Source organism: Crinia signifera, chromosome 1 (assembly GCF_055691185.1).
Source record: "Crinia signifera chromosome 1, ASM5569118v1, whole genome shotgun sequence".
In the NCBI taxonomy this organism is placed as follows: Eukaryota; Metazoa; Chordata; class Amphibia; order Anura; family Myobatrachidae; genus Crinia; species Crinia signifera.
This window is the reverse complement of record NC_139217.1, coordinates 340,403,034-340,424,550: the sequence shown is the minus strand read 5'-3', so window position 1 is coordinate 340,424,550 and position 21,517 is coordinate 340,403,034. Positions and strand designations below refer to the sequence as shown.

Below are 21,517 nucleotides of genomic sequence, written 5' to 3'. Positions count from 1 at the left end.
ACACACAGCGATAGATAGATAGATAGATAGATAGATAGAGTGAGAGAACTTTCCTTGGACCTCGGTCAGGTACTGTTAGATGTAAATAAAGGGTTCATGCGACACAAGATGCAGGAATTACATCTAGCGCAGGCATGTCCAAACTGTGGCCCTCCAGCTGTTGTGAAACTACACATCCCAGCATGCCTTGCCATAGTTTTAGCATTCCCTAATCGCAAAACAGTGGCAAGGCATGCAGGGACTTGTAGTTTCACAACAGCTGGAGGGCCATCGTTTGGACATGCCTTCTCTATCCCTTTTTGGGACAAGGCCTTCATCTCAAATTATCTTAATTCTATTTTAAATATTTAGTGCATAAATCAAAGTTGAATTGATGAAAGATAAATAAAAAACAAATGACCTGTATCAGCTGACAATCCCTTATTTTCATAGGCACATGTAGAATATTTACCATCTACATGCAGTTGCGTGACCAGAACCTACATTTTTTGTGTATGAACAAAAGATGATGGACATGCAAATATCAGGGCCGTCGCAATATACCTTGCGATTGAAAAATTGGAAGGTGCTAATATGTAGGGCAGTGTGTTGGTAAGGGGGGTGATGAAGCTGTAAATGAGGGTCAAACCAGTTGTAAATGTGTGCTAGATTGAAATTACTCGAGGATAATAATAAACAAACATACATTTTAATTACTATAACCTTGACATATAGCAAGAAGGAATATGTGTGTGCATTATAAATAAATGATCACCTAGCAGAAGCATTGCTAATTGAATAGAAGAGATGCTATCAAGAGGGGCTGCAGAACACTCCATTAAATCAATGTTATACGCTAGTTACAGGTGTCTGAAACAGGAACCTCTATTAACCAGTATATTAAACTCATTTAGCTACGGCCTTTGGAGTAAAATTTTATGCTGATGGAAATTTTAATAAGATCTTCACATGGAAAATGAAATGCAGGTACTGCACACGGAAGAGACAGACACAGCAATGGCTTTCTTAAGCTATATATATTTTTGTGTGGACATTGCTACTTTCCTAATTTACCAGCGGATATCATTTATGGTACATGAACTTGTGAATTTTGAACTGCCATTTTATTCTAAGTGCCATTTTTAAATAAGTGCAGAGTTATATCCAAGAAGGAGTGACTTTTGCTGAAGGTGGGAGTGGTTATCTGCTCAGACTTTTGCTGAAGGTGGGAGTGGTTATCTGCTCAGACTTTTGCTGAAGGTGGGAGTGGTTATCTGCTCAGACTTTTGCTGAAGGTGGGAGTGGTTATCTGCTCAGACTTTTGCTGAAGGTGGGAGTGGTTATCTGCTCAGACTTTTGCTGAAGGTGGGAGTGGTTATCTGCTCAGGTGGGTAGCTGATTAGTAGCAGCAGTATAAGAACAGCAGGGGGCAAGTGAATGTAATGAACTTGTGAATTTTGAACTGCCATTTTATTCTAAGTGCCATTTTTAAATAAGTGCAGAGTTATATCCAAGAAGGAGTTACATCCAGGAAGGGGTTAAACCAGGTTGCAAGAGGCTTCTGTCCCTTCTGTTTTTTTTTTTTTTCCTTTCTCTCTTCTTGCTTGAAGCCCAGGTGCCTGACCTGTTAAAGGGTCCATAAAGTGCAGATAGTGTGCTGCATGATCTGAGAGTGGGCCACTGTGGAAAACGTGCAACTGGAAGAAATTACAGAGGAAGCGGACAGATACAGGTGTGAGGACACCAGGAGTGTGACACAGCTGCAGGAACAGATAAGTATCAACTTTCTTATATTTTGATAAAAATTAACTTGTAGTGTGTAATTGCATTGTAATTTAACTCTCTACTGTATACTAGGGGGTTAGTCGCAGGGAGGTAGATAAAATGGGTGGGGCCCTGATTGAGAATCTCACTCAGTGCATGTTGTGCAAGATGTATGCGCACCTGGAGCAAGAGTCCCAGTGCGAATACATCTGCACGAGATGTGAGCGAACGTCCGCCCTGGAAGCCCAGGTCACTGATCTAGAGCGGACCGTTCAGCGACTGAGGGATATTTCCAATCTTGAGCAAAGCCTAAATAGAACGGTGGAGGAGTTGCAGATGGGGTCACTGGTAGAGGAGGAGGATCAGGTAGCCAGCTGGGTCACGGTTAGAAGGGGAAACAAGAGGGACAGGAGGGACAGGAACGACATCTCTGATCTATCACACCCGAACAAATTTGCCCGGTTGGACGAAGTTTCGGGGGAGGATAGAGACGAAATGACGGAGCTGGAGGAGACGGCTCCCTCTAGCAACCAGAGGAGCGGTCCCTCTAGCTCAAACGGGATGACAGTTAGTGAGGTACCAAGGCAGATAGTGGTGGTAGGGGATTCCATCATTAGGAGAACAGACAGGGCAATCTGCTATCGGGACCGCGATCGCCGCACGGTTTGTTGCCTCCCGGGTGCTCGGGTACGGCACATCGCGGACCGAGTCGACAGATTGTTGGGAGGGGCTGGGAGCAACCCGGCGGTCTTGGTGCACATCGGCACCAACGACAAAGTCAATGGTAGGTGGGATGTCCTCAAGAAAGAGTATAAGGAATTAGGTAAGAAATTAAAGGCGAGGACATCTAGGGTAATTTTCTCGGAAATATTACCAGTGCCACGTGCTAGCTCAGGGAGGCAGAGGGAGATCAGGGAGGTAAATGTGTGGCTTAAGGATTGGTGTAGGAAAGAGGGATTCGTGTTCATGGAACACTGGGCGGACTTCTCGGTCAGGCGCCATCTTTTTTGCCGTGATGGATTGCACCTGAACGAGGAGGGGGCTGCGGTGCTGGGGGGAAGGATGGTTAGAGGGTTGGAGGAGATTTTAAACTAGGCGACGGGGGGGTGGGGGCAGCAAGACATTATGGGACCATCAGGGAGAGAAGCCGGACTGGGATCAGGAATCATATGGGGGAAGGAGATGGGGGGGGGGACGGAGACATAGACAAAGTCCTGGGACATAACAAGGGTATAATCGGGGGTAACTCTCAGGGTGCATCAGGAATGTCATGTAATAAAATGTTATGTTGTAACAGTCACGTTATCCCATTACAGTTCTTAGGTACAGATGATCTTAGTATACGGGAAGGAGGGAATGACAGAGGAAGAATTCCCGGAACTATGGAGAGGGCAGGCAGTGTGCATGGTGGGGAGGCCTGTAGAGAGTCTATTGAAGGGGAGAGGGGAAAGAGGAAGCTAGTAAAGAATTCAAATGGGTCCTGGGGTGAAACTAATCACAATATTAGAGCCATATCTAAAAATAAACATAAATTAAAATGCTTACTGGCTAATGCAAGAAGCTTAGTGAGTAAAATCGGGGAACTTGAAACGGTGATCAGTAGGGATGACTACGACATCATTGGTATTACAGAAACATGGTGTAATGAGTCGCATGACTGGGCATTAAACATGGAGGGATATACACTCTACAGGAAAGACAGGGAAAATAGAAGGGGCGGGGGTGTGTGCCTATATGTAAATAATAACTTAACATCATGTGAGAAAAATATGAGCACAGACCTGGAAGACGACAACTCGGAGACAGTGTGGGCAGAGATAACCGACAATAATAAGAAACCAAAAAACAAATTTATAATAGGGGTATGCTATAGACCACCAAATATAAATGAAAGGGAAGAGTCTCTTCTTTTAAACCAAATCAAACAAGCATCAAATCAGGGTCAGGTATTAATTATGGGGGATTTTAATTTACCCGACATTGATTGGGAAAACGAAACGGGTAAATCAGCAATGGGTTCTTAAGCTTACTTAAAGACCAGTTTATTACACAAACGGTAGAAACTCCAACTCGTGATGAGGCGCTCTTGGACTTAGTATTAACAAATAACACAGACTTAGTTTCAAACACAAAAGTAATTGAACAATTAGGGAATAGTGATCACAATATGGTTTCACTGGAAATCAACTTCAGTAAATTACATCAAAAAGGATCTGCAAAAATACTAAACTTCAGAAAAGCGAACTTTGAATTATTCAGGGAAGCCCTAACAGGAATTGGGTGGGAAACGGTTATGGAGGGAAAAAATGCAGAGGAAATGTGGGATACTCTAAAAAAGGTGCTTGATTCACTAACTATTGAATACATTCCTAAAGTAACTAAAGGTAAATTCAACAAAAAAAAGCCACCATGGTTGGACAAAGAAGTAAGGTCAGCTATCAACAATAAAACCAGAGCCTTTAAATTCTATAAAAATAACTTGAATGAGGAGGCGTTCGCAAAATACAAAGAATCAAACAAAACTTGTAAAGGGGTAATCAAAGCAGCTAAAATATTATATGAAGAGTGCATAGCCACTGAAAGCAAAACCAACCCAAAGAAGTTTTTTAAATACATAAATAGTAAACGTTTAATTAAGGAAAACATAGGCCCACTAACTGATACTAGTGGAAAAAGTGTTACTGAGGACAAGGGAAAAGCAAAACTGTTAAATGAGTTCTTCTCATCAGTATTTACTAAGGGAGAGCAGACTGTGGAACGAACATTTATCACAAACGGGACAAATAAGCCAGATCTCATTGTGGATTTCACGCCGAAGGAAATAATACTGAGGCTAAGCAAACTCAAAACAAATAAGTCACCAGGGCCAGATGGGATTCATCCGAGGGTATTAATGGAATTAAGGGATGAACTAGCTACCCCCCTACATTATATCTTTAGCAAGTCACTATCGTCAGGTATAGTACCAAAAGATTGGAGAATAGCAGAGGTAGTGCCAATATTCAAAAAAGGAAAAAAGGAAGATCCCGCTAATTACAGACCCGTTAGTTTAACATCAATTGTGGGTAAACTATTTGAAGGATTTTTAAGGGATGGTATCCAGGAATATTTAGATCATCACCGTCTACTCAGTACTAACCAACATGGGTTCGTGAAAAATCGTTCATGCCAAACTAATCTACTAGGGTTCTATGAAGAGGTTAGCAAAAACCTTGATAATGGAAATGCTGTAGATGTGATTTTCCTAGATTTCGCTAAAGCATTTGATACTGTCCCACACAAGAGATTGATTAATAAAATGGAGAACCTAGGATTGGGTGAAAATATCTGCAGATGGGTAGGGAATTGGCTATGTAATAGAGAACAAAGAGTGGTTGTGAATGGTGCCGTATCAGATATGATACCGGTACTAAGTGGAGTGCCCCAGGGTTCGGTTTTGGGGCCCATTTTGTTTAACATTTTTATTAACGATATTGGGATAGGGTTACTCAGCAATGTATCCATCTTTGCGGACGATACAAAACTTAGCAAAGTCATCAAATCACCAGAAGATGTCACCATGCTTCAAAATGATCTTGCAATTCTAGATGAGTGGGCAAAAAAATGGAAGATGAGGTTCAATGTAGATAAATGCAAGGTTATGCACCTTGGGAGACACAACCAGTGTGCAAGTTACAACCTTAGCGGAGAGGAACTGGGTAATTCCATACTTGAAAAGGATCTAGGAGTCCAAATAGACAGCAATCTAGGATGTAGTGCCCATTGTAATGTAGCTACAAAAAAGGCCAACAAAATTCTGGCATGTATTAAGAGGGGAATGGAAACTAGGGACTCAAGGGTAATTATGCCACTATATAAAGCATTGGTGAGACCTCACCTAGAGTACGGAGTACAGTTCTGGGCCCCACACTATAAAAAGGACATCATAGAATTAGAAAAAGTCCAAAGGCGTGCAACAAAGCTTATTAGGGGAATGGAGAATTTAAGCTACGGGGAGAGATTAAGCAATTTGGGACTATTTACATTAGAAAAGAGACGTTTAAGGGGGGACATGCTCAACATGTACAAGTATATCAAGGGCCAATATAAGGAACTGTCACACACCCTATTTTCTACTAGAAAGGAATCTAGGACGCGAGGGCATGAGTATAGATTAGAAGAAAAAAGATTTCATTCAGCTAGTAGAAAGAATTTCTTTACGGTCAGAACAGTCAAACTCTGGAACTCTCTTCCCAGAGAGGTGGTAACGGCTGGCTCATTAAATGCGTTCAAGGCAAAGTTGGACAAACATTTACTGGAGAAAAACATCCATGGGTACAAATAAGAAATATAATTTGTCTGTAAAATACCAGAACCTACCAAATCAGCAATGGATATCTATACCAGGTTGAACTAGATGGACGCAAGTCTTTTTTCAGCCTTACCTACTATGTAACATGGATTGTGCAAGGACATATTCCCAGCCACAGATGTTACGTATACTGGGGAGTATACGTCTTGGCCTGAGCATTCCTACTGCAAAAACTGGTTGTGAGGAACCATTTCCCACTGCCAATGTAACAATATATTTTAATATCACCCTCATGATGAATAAATTAGGGGGGGGGGAGAAGAGACATATATATCATACACATAATAAAGGTGATTCTGGTTGATTCGGTCCCCTGTGAATTCCTAATGGGAAACGATGGTGAAGGCCTTCCCCTGTGCATATTCTTTTATGCAGGCCTCCTGAGCAGGCCCCTTCGGAGACTTTCATAGTCTCCGTCGTGCCCACAACAGGGCGGAGTTGAGGAGGCATGCAGCAGGCATTCGCACCCCAGCGTGCGTCGTTACATGGCTCGCAAAGCACCAAAAATACTTTGTGAGTCAACCAGAATCAGGCCCAATATACATAGAATGACACTGTAGCTTACACATCCCTAGCATGTAAACAATGACTGCAATGATTAGTAAAGGTGATGTTTTCTAGTGACTTTAGCACACACTGCCTGCATTGTCCTTCATTCCATAATGACTGTCCTTGGCAGAATATACAACTATCTACTAATGTGACACTAATTAGCTTTGTGACATTTGCAAAATTTTAATTAAAAAAGAATCTCTCAATAGAGCCTTGTAGTGTGATAAAAAATACGTAAAGAGAGAATAAATGCCCCCTTTTGGATTCCTACCAAAATTTTAATAGGCCATCTGCATTACACTAGTGGGGATTGCACCTCTGGCACAAGACTATATTCACATCAGTGCTGAAGGATTCCCATTCTTTTTGATACAGTATGTTTAAACTGTGTGGTCACAGTGATGATGACACAGTGATTACCATTGCCATATCCCAGCAATCAGATGATGGATTACATTATGATTAGAATGATATATGTGTGTAGTTTGTATGTTCTCTTGTATGTGTCTTTCTGGGTTTCTTCTTGATACTCTGGTTTTCCACAGTCCAAAAACATACTGACATGTTAGCTGCCTGCTGGCAAAAGGGATCCTAGTTTCTGTTACAGAGAGTTTAGGGTGGGTACAAATGAGGCTGATATCAGCACGATTTGATGTACAGATGGAGCCCCTCTCAACTATCTTCCTTAGGTCGTGGCTCACCATGGCTATCCTACTGTTCTCAGCAGCAATACAATACATAGAACAATACAGTAGGGGATTAGCAGAGTAATCCTATTACTCACTTCATCCTATTAAAGGGCTAGATGAGCAGGGCTTCATCTGTATATGAATGATAAAATGTGTATATCACCTAATGTGTATGTATGACTGCTGCACAGCCAACCGGAAGATACTGCATTTGACATGATGCAGTGCAATGAAGGGCTGTAACAGGATGTTGTTCCGTCATCCATTACATTGGCTAGTGAGTACAGCCATCTCTGCAGGCCTGTGCCGAATTCACAGAATTCACTCTAATGTGTACCCATCCTTGGGTAAAGTTACTGAAATGCCGTTTTCTAGAAGTAGAGACGTTGCAACCAATCAGATCCTACTTCTTTATCTAATGCTTTCAAGAAGATAATAGCTACAGTCTGTGAAAAGAACTGATGAACTTGTATCCATGTGCAAGTTATGGGGCATGCACACGGGCTGATGGCATTTTCTAAGTGATCTTAATAGATTATTTAGAAAATGCCCCGTATGTAGGGGCTATAATGCTGGATAAATCTATAATCGCCGATGTCAGGGCCAGTATTCTCACCGGAGAACACTGGCCTTGACAAATCGCTCCGCACACAGCGCTGGCATCACTCAGAACGCTTCTCCCCATGTGTAGGCCCCATTAGAGACAGGCCCCTTTGTACTAGGCATGGAGAGATAAAGTGTATTTTTCGGAAACAAAACAATAATTTAGAGCTAGTTACAGTAGTTGGTACTTTATCTCTTTCCACTTTCTCTCTCTCTTAAGGCCCATACGCACGGGGCAATTTTTGAGCTGAAAGCAGCTGAGGTTTGCCGTTTGAGCTGCTTTCAGTTCAAAAGCCTCCCCAGCGATGAGCATTAATGCGCTCCTGCATCGGCAGCCGCCGCTAATCTGCTTGAATAACCAGCAGATGAGCGACAGGGTGCACGGCTTTCCATAGTGTCCTGCTTGGAGGCTTGAATCACTTGGATGGGCAAAAATCACTCAGTGTGCATGAACTGAGCGATATTAAGCCCAGCGATTTTTCCCATCATTCCTGTCCATACACGCCCAGTGTGTAAGGACGGGATGCGGTCAGTTTCCCGGCGTTCAAAATCCCGATGCCGGAATCCCGACCTCCGAAATCCCGACACTTTCTCCCTCCGTGGGTGTCCACGACTCCCAAATCGATGTTCCCCACTGGTCGGGATTCCGGCGTCGAGATTTTGACCCCCGGGATTCCGACTGCCGGGATTCCATACCGAATCCGTAAGGACCTATAGGCTTAGTACAAAGACCATGAAGCATCCGTGCTTGCCAGTCCGGGGTATGGACAGGCTTAGGGCAGTGCCTGTGCTGACATGTTCATCTACAGCCCTTACAGGCCACAAACAGGTTTGAGAAAAGGACAGGGACATAACTGAAATGCCACTTAAAGGACGTTATTTCCTTGTATGAATTAGTAGAAAGGTATCAATTACACAATATGACATTTATACATAAATGTTGTAATGTTTTAGGGAAAAAAAAAAGGAAATGATGAGTATAATGCAGGCTTAGCTAAACAGGTATAAAGGGCCTTCTTTTATTATTAGTACAATGATGCCTTGTTTCCAGGGGTGTGCCTAATCATACTTCTTTTGACGCATTACTACATTTAACAATAATATAATTACCACTAATTTAGACATTGTCTTCAAGAACATTGATTTAAATGAATTTCCTTCAATTTGCTGCACTATAAATAAACTGCGTAGCATGACTGTCTGTTCCATCCACCTCAGGAGAGATTTACATATTGTTTGTTTGTTTGGATGATTGTGATACACTCTGAAACCACTGAACTGACAGCGTTTTTCACCATTGTCTACGTACATTTACACAGGCAGGTTTTCCCCATTGGACACTGGGGAGCTATGAGCAGAGCAGCTGAGAGGTATGCCGGGCCCAGGTAAAATGTTTGGGGGTGTGGCCTAATTGTGGAAGGTGTGGCCACACTCATGATTAGGCCATGCCCCTAAAATATTTAGAGGGTGAAAACACACTTTAAAGTTGAAGGGGGGGGTGGGGGGGGGAGCGTTATTGTCCCCCCCCCCCCTCAGCACATACCTACAACATGCACAGCAGGCTCAGCATGAGCTCTCACGATGTCAGTGAGATGCTCATGCTGAGCCTGCTGTCAGCACAGCACATGCTGTAGGTGTGTGCTGCCCGGGAGGGATGGAGGGGGAAGGGGTCGGACCAGGGCCCCTGCCGGGCCCCTCCAGTAAGGCCGAGCCCGGGTAATTAGTACCTGCCCCCGCTCTCAGCAGGAGCAACAGGTGTACGCTCCTCAGTATTGACCGATCTCAATATCGCCACACATATGTACCATGACATCCTTGTTCATAGGTATGTGTCCTAACACCCCTGGGCAAAATGTTTCTTATTGAGAAATGTAGAAAACAATATTAAATTAAGTAAACTGTTTTTATATGTCATCCTTAGGGTCAGTTAAGTGGCAAGGAACAGAATTCACTTCTGTTTGTCCACATATGTTATATGATTGAAAGTCATATGCATGGCTTGCCTATTACATAATTGACCATAATTAATTTCAATTGGTCCTGGACCACTAACCCAAGGCACCCCTGCAAGTGTCCTGAAGCACCACTGGGTGCCACGGCACACAGTTTTAAAAGCACTGCGGTACACAATAAATTTTCAAAATCCAAAAACCCTAGGTGATCGACTTCCATTATCACCAACTTCACCCTGGGAGAAGTCGCTACAGCAACTAGTTTAATGAAAGGACCAGCAGATTGCAAGCAATTGCCTTTTGTACTCCAACCCTTTTGTCAGCTCAGTTATCATTTCCTGCATCAGTAGCTTTGCACTAGAACATCTCGTTTCAGTAGGACATTGTAGTGCACATTTAAATGACTGACATTACAGAGCTCAATCATTTGTCTAGAATCTAGATCATTCTAACATTCATAGTCCATTTGTACATAGTATTTTGATTACATGCATTAAAACTAATGTGCACTTCACTCCCTTTTCAGTGATGGGCTTTCATATATTGTTCTTTGCATACAGTATATCAAAAAATGCATTGGTATTGTCCATAAATAGGGGTCATGGTATGTTCTAAAATTGCAACCATGGTGCTAAAACTTTACAATGCAATGGTAGGAAGAAACATATATCATTCATCCTATATTTTAGTGTGCCTCTCAGATGGAAATGGAAAAAAAAAAACAGATTCTAAGGTGTCAAAAATACTAAGCCAGGCTTATCCAACATGCAGGCCTCCAGCTGTTGTGAAACGACACATCCCAGCATGCCCTGCCTCAGTTTTAGCATTTTCTAACAGCAATAATGTGACAGGGCATGCTGGGATGTGTAGTTTGCTGGAGGGCCACAGGTTGGACAGGCCTGCACTAAACCATCCTGTAAATGTCCCCTTGCCCCTTTAGCATTGTTGGTATTCATTTAATTTCATTTTTTTGCTAAAAAAAAAGGGCCACCATATAGCCTAGGAACTGATTAGTCCTACACCAGCAAAATCTCAGGAACACCAAATCCAAGGTGTAACTGGGACAAAGTCACAGTGACCCAGCACACTACAGATTACAGTGGAAATTAAATAAAGCAGCGAAAGGAGCAGCGAAACATGTGAAATTCCAGATCTTCTGCTCTGTATAATAACATCTGACAGGCCCTGGCTGAGGGGACATGGATGGGAAAGGTTGTTTCATTACTGAATAAAACAAATCATTAAATATTGCACAGAACTATACATATGCAAAACCAAATATGCAAATTGGCAAATATATACTGCGATATCAGAAAACGGTCCTTTTTAAATCAGTAGGTCTCTGTGTTCCTTTATCAAAATACGGTAAGCATCGGTTAGGTTTGAGGTTTTTAACACAGAAGCGCGGTCTTATAAGATAAAACGCACGCAGTGATGGGAACAGTCATCTACTTCTCTTACAAAGGATTACTACACATTCTTTTGTGGATAGAAGAAAGAAAAAAACTAAAAACTACATTTATTTTCTTGCCTACTGGTGTGGTAAAGCGCAGGTGCTTTTTTAAATACTGCAACCTGCTGTTTACCTGTATTTAAATATGTTTTGTAATAGCACATATGACTATGTATGAGATACTTTTCCAACATAGGAACTGCACCTTTAAACTGTTCCAGGCAGCCGGCTGTGTACACATCATTTTGCATACGTCTGCTCAGCACAAACGAGGCAGGACACGTTATTAGCCCTGACTGGTGCAACAGCACAGCTTGTCATATCGTGTTATAGTCCTAGAGGCCAACACAAATCCTAAGCGAGCAGCTCAACTGACTGGTTATAAGTGTTTATTAACCCTTACACAATACGATGCTCCGAGCCACTGGAACGACACAGTTTTATCATTTCATTTTTGTAATTTTATAGTGCAAGTTGTTTTGGGCCTACATAGTGATCTTGACTAATTACATTTTACGTACTATAACGAGTTTCCCGTCATTTTCTTCACACTTCTGATCCAGATATTATCTATATAATATAGCTGAATAAAACCATTATTCTTAGCATATCACTAGGTACAACGCTTCCTCTTAGAAAAACACAATTTAGCATACTGGTATTTTACAGCCTTTCCTATGTTGATTTGCACTGGTTGTTTCTCAATAATAACCATTGACCTTTAGTGAACTTATGTTCCGAGAACCAAAATTAACATTTCAGCTGCACAATCATACATTTGCAGAAAACACAACACACATGCCAAATATTTTGCCCTGTTGCTAGCCAATGGGAGACAAAAGTATATCATATCTACAAAAAAAAAAAAAAAACATAAAATTTCAAATATATATATATATTGCTAATATTATGGTTGCTTAAAAATGTGAAGTAATTCATTTTTGTCAAAGCCCCATTTTTATCTGGTAAGTATTGCGGCTAATTTCTTATAAATGGCATTCTATAATGTAGGCCTGTGTCTTTAAGAGACAAATGAAATATTAATAGAGAGAATATTTGCAGATCTGTCTCTTAAATGACAGTACAGAGGGGGGTTTAAACCTGCCTCCGGCGAGCCGCAGGGCCCTTCCAATCCATTTAATGCGAGAATTCTTTTTCTCTCCCTGACAGAAGAGATGCTCCTTTCTCTGGTTCAGTAATGCTGACTTTGCAGCAGAGCATCCTGGTACAAAAGTGGTTAAATGGGCAAAACTTGTTTGTTACACAAACACTGTTTCACCTTTCACATTTGATACAGATTCTCCTTGTCACTGAGCCATCACATGGCAAAGCGCTACTTACTGTAATTCATACTGAAACCACATTTTTACAGCCATGTCCAAATCTTGACTTTTTTTTTTCCCAATGCAACTTAAGGTGCCCACACATGCACCGTTGCCGGCGGTGCGATGCTGTACGATGGGGTGCGCGCTCCCGCTGCACCTCATCGTACAGTACAAAAAGTATGTGCTGCACATACTTTTTGTACTAGCCTTTTCTAGCATAGCATCGCATCGCATGCACATCGTATGCACAAGGCACACGATGCGATGCTGTGTGTGCTAGTTAAGCCCACAACGCACGCCAGGATCGGTGCGTGTGTGGGCTCCATTACTTCTACAATCCAAAATATGTGGTCATGTGATCAGAACCAATAAATACAGAATCTACAAATAGAAACATAACATGCTCCAATAGCTGTATGTGTAGGTAGCCTGCATGCTAGATGTATAGGATTCCAGATGCATCCTGATTCATCAATATGGAAAACCTGGCCAGCTCAGCGGAGAAATAAAGGCATACAGCACATAAGTGACATTTAATTAAACAGGAGCTGCTTCTCTCTGCTGAACAGAGCAATACAGGAATGTATTTGGCCGCATGGATTTGCAGATGATGATTTATATATAATTTAAATACAGCTCCTCCCGTGTCCTCAGCCAAGTGTATCAGTAAGGATCTGCTGGCTGGGAAGTTTATTACTCTGCATTGCGTGGTTTGCTCATTTGGTAGCGGAGGGGTTAAACCTGCACGCCACATGCATGGAAATTCTAATTGGTTTATCAGCACTTAAGCTTCAGATCAAAAGCTAAGAGTTAACAGGAAAAAAGGTAAATTAAATTAGCATTTGCTGAGAAACCAGAGACAGGAAAACAGTTGTGCTCTAGAAAAGAATGATGACAATGCCAGAGACCCAAAGGACTGCTCAGTTTTATGCTGATATATGTAAGGACTGTAGACAAGTGGACTATACTCAGTGGCAGCAGGGGCTCTTACACGGATCAACCTTGTGAACAGTATAAAATACAATAACCCTTTGTTTCTTACTTGCAGCATACTCTGTGTCACCCCTGTTTGCCCCTCCACTTTAAAATATAAGCTCTCGCAAGCAGGGCCCTCTTCCCTCATGTGATTAATTTATTAACAGTTATTTATATAGCGCACACATATTCCGCAGCACTTTACAGAGAATATTTGAACATTCACATCAGTCCCTGTCCCAGTAGAGCTTACAATCTATATTCCCTACCACATGTACACGCACACACATTGATTCTAGGAATAATTTTTGTTGGGAGCCAATTGACCTACCAGTATATTTTTTGATTGTGATAGGAAACCAGAGTTCCCAAAGAAAACCCATACACACACGGGGAGAATATACAAACGACGCACAGTTAGGGCCATGGTAGGAACCCATGACCTCAGCGCTGTGAGGCAGTGATACTAACCATTACACCATCTGTGCTGCCCTGACACATACCATCATACGTCTTACACCCTACTCCCTTCAGCAGCACCTAACCTTGGTTTTCACCACCCTGCTTCTTGAGTGCTATGACCACTAATGCAATGTTTATTAAGGATGTACTTGTATTATAAGTGACTGTTTTCTTGTGTGCTCATTTGTTTATATATTTTGTTAGGTGTTGTGAAATCCTTGTAGAAATAATAACAATATTAATAAATATTAATGAATTTGAGTTAATCATGGTTGTCCAATGGACCATAAATGGATCAAATGAGTCTACCTTTTAAAATTGATACAGTCACAAATATTGGTTCAGGTTACTGCTAAATGAACTTCCCCAAATTCCATTTGAGCACTGACTTATATACCACAATCAGTTTTTTTCGTGTGACATGCCAATTTTTTTTTTTATGGCTCAGATACACAATATACATTAATCAATAAACACTTTGGCAAATAAACTTTCTAGGAGACTAAGACCGCTTTCACATTGCACCTAATTAACGGGTTCATGTCGGTTTCTTGCCGGTTCAACCCAGTTTTTGGTGCAATATGAAAGGGGTTACACGGCTATACGAACGGTAACAAAAGAAGGGTTCTTACCAGTTCAGTGCCATGTTGCTTTGCGGTATGAACCGATTAATCGGGTTGAGCGACCCTTTTCCCATTCACGCTATGGAGGCAGTGCTTGGAGCAGTGCCAGCTCTAAGCGCTGCCTCCTCCCCCACCCCCAATGATGCTCCACCGCTCTCCACCACCCCCCATGACATCTGAGGGGATGTGAACATACCAAAATTCAGGGTCGCACCGGGACTGAACCGTTTCAAAGTCCCGGTGCGACCCTGCATTTTGCAATGTGAAAGGGGTATTAAAAAAACAATAAAAAAAGTAAAATACCTTAAAGCCCCATACGCATGAGGCGACCTGGGTATTTAGCTAAGCAATGAGCTTCAGCACAATAGCTAAGCACACATCGTAGGTGTCCCATGATGCACCTGCAAAGCTTTGTGCTGAGCGATCGTGCTGAGCGGGGCTTCGCCTATTTAATAGGCAAAGCCCCGCGATCTAGGGAAAGCCAGTGCAAGCACTAGCTTTCCCTGTGGGCGACAGCGATGGGTGGGTCCGCGCATGGCCATCGCCGCAGGGCATACACATGGAACAATCCTTGCTCCTTTTCTAAGCGATCTAGTCAGATCGCCTAGAAAAGGGGCTGAAATGGCTCAGTGTGAATGCCCCTTAAGATGACACATTTTCACGGTAAAATAAATAAAAACACCAAAACTACAATACAGTATATGTAAAACGTCTGTATCATCATTATGTGAGACAGCATTACTAGGTTATAGGTCCAGAATCTCATTATTAATTACATTTTGTTTACTCCAACAAAGGCTAAAGCAACAATAGTAAACAGATTATACACATGGTGCCTGTTATTTAGGCAATGCATATTGTCATTTTTCAACTTAATTTTATTTTTGTTCCTTCTGATTTATGGTGCATGTTTTCCATTACGTTGCCCAGACCTTAATTACGTGGAAGTAAATAATATCATAGGTATTTAAAATCAAACAGTTTAACCTTCAGTAAGATATGTCTACCACTGGCTGGTAATAGATGTAATTCTCAGTCACGTGGTGAATGGACTTTCTAATCAAGCTTCTTTAGCTGTTGGTTAATCTGTGTTATAAACCCAGCTTGACCCAAACTAATATTCATACCACAGAATTCATTCCGACAATGTCAACTGTAACAGAGGAACAACATTTTATTTACAATCTCCGCAACTGTGCTGTATTCTAGAATGTAACCAAAACATACTGTATTCAAGAATACTCTTCATAGTTTCCTCTTCTTGGCATTGAATAAGTTAAAAATGAACACAATAGTGGCAATAGGATAAGACGTTAAATCACTGAGAATTTAAACAAAAGAATCCTATTAAAATAGATTCCTATTGAAATGACTGAAAGGGCCTTATCAGACCCTGTCATAGCTCTAACTCAGCTGGTGCCACTGGAAATGAAGACTGTTTCAGCTGAATGTCTCAGTGCTGGCTTAACCACGGCAATGCTGCCAGCATTGCATATACTTGCACAAATGGAATATTTCATTACAGAACCCTGCTTCACTGCTGTACTCTGTTTCTGTAGCTACACTTAATATGTATACGTTTTTTGTGTTGCCTTTACGCTATACATAAATCCTGTTTCTGCCACTGCATCACCCTATGAAACAACACACTATGAGGTCTACATAAACCTGCCTTGCAACTTCAGTTGGATTCACACATGTTTTTCATTCGGTAGGGATTAGTTTGCCAGACATGAACCGTAATATAGTATTTTCTCTAAGTGTATGTGTATATAAAAACAGGTACAACCAATGTTACAAAACATTTACTTTACATTGACACTAAATCAATGGCCGTACTAGAGGTCTAAAGCATAAAATATTATATCTGTATTCCACTTACACTTTCGAGGTTCCAGCCCCTTATTTGCACATACGAGGTGCTTTACTGGAGGATTCTGGGTCCTTTGAAGACAGGCCAACATGGTTACAGGGACTTATGGTCACCTAGGCAGATGGTCACACTGTAAGAAGACATCAATAACATTAGTAAAGCAGGCACTGCGTATAGGGTTAGCCACAATTTTACAATTACACATCCTAAAAGAAAACTAAAAATAACACAATAAGAAGTCTATAAAACAAATGTAATGATGTATCACTCTTTATACAAGATAAACACGATGGGGCCTTATATGAATTTTTTTAAATAAAATGATGTTGAAACTATAAATTATTGATATATACTAATCACCTAATGCAGGAGATTTTACAGAAATGTAATACAGAAGGATAATAAGCATGCTTTTATCTTTGCTTCGCAGAGTTTGACCTATTCACTTTATACGGCTTTAAGCCTATGGAGGCATAGCCCTCTCCCGCAGCCTCTGGCTGGCTCCGGAATCTGACATAATAAGCATTTTCAGAGCCATATTCACTGGATGAGTCCTTAAAAATGTAAAATACTCCTTCAACATGCTGGGAAAGTAATTAGTAGGTCAGTTTATTGCTTAAGGCCCATACACACTGGGTGATTTTGAGCTGAAAGCAGATCAGTTTTGCCGTTTGAGCTCAAAAGCCATCCAGTGTGTACGGGGCAGCGATGAGTGCTGATGCGCGATCCTGCATCATCGCTGGCCCGACCGCTCACCTACTGGTATTACCAGCAGATGAGCGATGGGGTGGATGGCTTTCCACAGCATCTTATTATGTAAAGCCATCCCGGGAAAATCGCTTTGAAAGGTGAAAATCGTTAGTGTGTACGCATTTTCAGCCCAGCGATTTGCCCATCATCGATGTGCGTACATGCTGGGTAAAAGCACCCAGTGTTTCTGCACCTTAAAACACCCAGTGTTTCTGCACCTTAACACTGTCCCTGCAAGTTAAGTTTAGTAAATAATGGCAATATTTTGAATAAGAATTCAAAATATCCATTGTGATAAAAATTGTTCATTATGGCAGCGCTGTGAATAATAATCTAATCTATAGATCCATTAATCTTAACTAAATCCATTAATCTGACATTTTCAGATATAAATCATGGAAGTAAAATAATGTTTATTATGTTGTTGATAATTTAACAGTTAAAATGTATAACCTGCCCACTTCTCTACAGCAAACTGTTAACGCCCCAATATCTTTGCAATAGTGTCCCAATAGGATGTAATACAAATGAAAAGCTGAGACATCACTGAACCTTCGATGAAACAACCAATAAGCGTTGTGCATTTCTGGAAAGCAAGTCTGCCTAGTCTCGCTCCATTCTAAAGTGAATACCTTTACCTTAGACAGCATGGTGGTCATATTTAGTTAAATATAAACATCTGTCCTGTCAAGCACAGTATATGAGAAAGATCATTACACAAACTTTAATATACATTAATGTCAAATTGGTTGCTTGAATTTTTGATCTAATGTAAGTAAGGTACTTGGAAAGGTCTGTTTTAGCTGGTGACATGGATGGAAATTTTCCAAGTACTCAATATGGTCTCAATACACATTTCTCATGCATTTTAAGCATCTAATCAATACTCTCCCCTCACACAACACAGGGAGCAGCAGACGCTGAGGTGCATAAATCAAACGAATGCTACTGGGACATTTTCAATACAAAAAGAAAAACAAAACAGGAAACTGATCAGGGCAAAAGTATTCATCTTTAAAACTTGAGACTGCCCTAAGAGATTATGAACCCAATATCTTTTAAAAAACCATTGTAATGGAAAACACAAATAGTAATCCCACAATATGAAGTGCTAGACTATAGCAACATGACCTGCTGACAGGAAAAGTCTGCTGCATGTTAGTCACACAGAAAGTCTCAGACTGGGGAGATTGCAACCATCACATATGTGACTGTGAAATCCTTCTGTTAAACTTGCCAAACCAATTATGTTTTTTTGCATAATGCCATCAGGTTTCCTGGCAATTTTTGTTGTCCATTTCCATCATGTGTTTCTGTTTTTTTAAGCGAGCCATGGCTTTAAATTCAACTGATGTGATTGGCTACATTTTGTTAACAGAAGTGCGTCATGTATAAGGCTAGGATTGTTCTAATCTGCGACAGGAACTGACCTGTTCAATAGTGTGATTGTGTGAGTAAGCACAGGGCTACATGTGACAGGATTATAGGCAAGATGTGAGTTGGCGAGTGGAGGGAAACAGGAAGCCAGTGACCGGTCCTCTGGCATGTCGGGCTGATGTTGAAGATTGTATGGACAAACTCAGCTACAGTGCATGACGTTCAAAAAGTCAGCCTGTTCTCTATGTTATTTTAGCATGTAAACGTAGCTTGTATAATGTACTAGTTAATATTATTTATTTTAAGCCTGTGTAGGACTGGAAGAATTGAAAAAGAATCTTAGATACAGCCATTATTATATGAATAAAAGAGCTGTTCTTACACAATGATAAACCAGTGTATGTGACCAGTATTTTGACAGTTATGCCAGAGAGGTTGTACATTAAAGGCCCATACACACTGGGCGACTTTGAGCTGAAAGCTGCTCAAAACAGCAAGTTTCAGTGGCTTTCAGCTGAAAGCCACCCAGTGTGTATGGCCCGGCGATGAGCGCTGCTGCGTATTCCCAGCAGATAAGCGGCTTTGAGGATTGCTTTGCATTGCGCTGCGCTATGCAAAGTCATCCTCACCCAGCTGATGGCCCCGGGCACTAAGCGGCTTTCCCCCCAGCGACGATAGCAATCATCGCTGTCCATACACGCTGGGCAAAATCAATCAGCCTCCAAAGATTACTGCACACCAAAAAAGGAAAGAAGCCTCACCCTTTTACACCGAGAGATATTTAATTGCATCCCAAAGTCATGGGTTCAAGGTGTATGTGGCACTCGCAATAAGGGCACTTACTGCGGAGGGTCCTTCAGAAATTTACGTTGAATTCTGCCAGTGGTTTTTGAACTGGGTATAATGATTGGATTGAAAATGAAAACATTTTGCTTGGTCTGTCAATAATTATAAGGTAGGCCTACAGTATTCAGTTTTTGCTTGATTTTCACAAACCCACATCCAATGTCACATGTTACCAACGCATGTCCGCAGATGCTCTTTACATAGTAAACAGTACAGAAAAACACCAAACACATGCAAGCTGCAAATATTGCACTGACATGTGAGTCTATGTGAGACTATTCACATTCCAGGAACTGCAAAACCAGCACTTCCACACAGGATTAAAGAGACACATTGATTAATATTGTGTATATAATGTCATTCTTTTAATATTTTCTATTTTAGATCTACAAAAAAAGAGTTAATGGTTTTGTTGCTAGAATATCCATATATGACCATATGTTCCAGAGACCCATTTCACCCAATATAGAGCACATCATGCTCTGAACATTCTCTTCCCACTTTCTTTCCAGTTGCAGTATCCTGGTGTGATGTACAACAAATAATTCATGTTACTGTAGGTCAGGGTTGCCGACTTTCAACAAATCCTCTCCGGGAGAAGCCCGGAGAGGAATCTTGCATTACGCGTTTTGGGGGCGGGGCTTAACTGTGACATCATTAAGCCCCGCCCCATTACAGCAAATAGCCGAAAGAAGTGATATCCATGGAGGAGGCGGGGCTAAAATGACACGATTGTGCCGTTTTAGCTCCGCCCCCTCCCCTGAGACCCGCGGATTGCGGCATATAAATGCCGCGATCGGGGGGCTCTGTGGGGGTCCCCCTGATTCCGGGAGGGTTGCCCACCCTTCCGGGGGGCGGGAGGAAGGACCCGATTTTCGGGAGACTCCCGCAAATTCCGGGAGGGTCGGCAACCCTGCTGTAGGTTGCTGTAGGAGTAGGAACAGAAGGAAGCTAAACCTGTATGTAGTACGTTGTGTCATGTCGGACAGTATGGGAATGCTGTAACGTGGTACTTTTCCTATACTGTATACATCTGTATTATCAGTATGTAGAGTCTGCAGCGGACCTCTTCAGTGAATAGAACAAGTTGGTAGATGACCATGACTGTTAATCACAGCTTTTTTTTAAGTTTTAAATTGGTGAATTCACGGCCATTTTTCTGCATTCCGCAGTCGTTTTTGCTGATTCATGCACTTCCCGACACTCAACAGCCGGAACATTCTGGCTGGCGAGTTACAGTCAGAAGAAAAGAAAACGGGATGGGATTCCCACTGTCGGGATGTTCGACAGTCAGAATCCTGGATTGACTACCCCCCAAATCTGATGATCACTATATTCAGGCCAATATACCACCCAGCGATAACAGCACTGGGTTATTTACCACAGGCAACTCTGTCACATGCCCTCTCCAGGTTATATGTAGTTTTGAAGGTAACAGGTGAAATTTGGGACTTTTTGTAAAGAAATGAAATATTTAGAAGCACAGGTTTGTGAAGAAAGGCAAAGTGATGACAACTGCAGCTCCAGAAGTGTTACAATATTTATTGTTACTCGATTTGATTTAATCATTTGTCTGTTACAGGAGTGGGAAGTATTTGTTACAGACACGTGAACACAAAAGGACACCTGCAGGAAGAATGATAAGTGTTTACCTACAATTACTCTTCTTTAAATGTTGACTTTAAATGACATTGCTCAGAGGTATCCAAGACAGCTGACTGTCTGAGAATGACCGTGACAGTAAATCATTTTAATTTGGGGTCCAAACTGCTTCCTGTACTGCCTCTTAAATACAATTACTGGTATTGCGCACTTACAAAATGAATCCTCCATGCTCACAGCTCCACCTTACTGTTGCTTATATATCTGTGAATAGTACTTGTGACTCTTTTATAGAACTCAGAGCATGGGTTTAATCATCTTTTAAGTGTATAGCACAAGTA

General features: G+C 41.5%; 1 protein-coding gene across 1 annotated transcript in view; it reads right to left on the bottom strand.

The window, feature by feature from the left end:
* The window catches only part of FAM222A (family with sequence similarity 222 member A), a 100,718-nt gene that overhangs the window by 19,024 nt on the left and 60,177 nt on the right, over positions 1–21,517 (bottom strand). The window contains exon 2 of the mRNA XM_083146185.1: positions 16,611–16,731. Coding sequence (XP_083002311.1) covers positions 16,611–16,692 — 82 coding nt within the window. The 5' untranslated portion in view covers positions 16,693–16,731. The remainder of the gene's footprint in view (positions 1–16,610; positions 16,732–21,517) is intronic.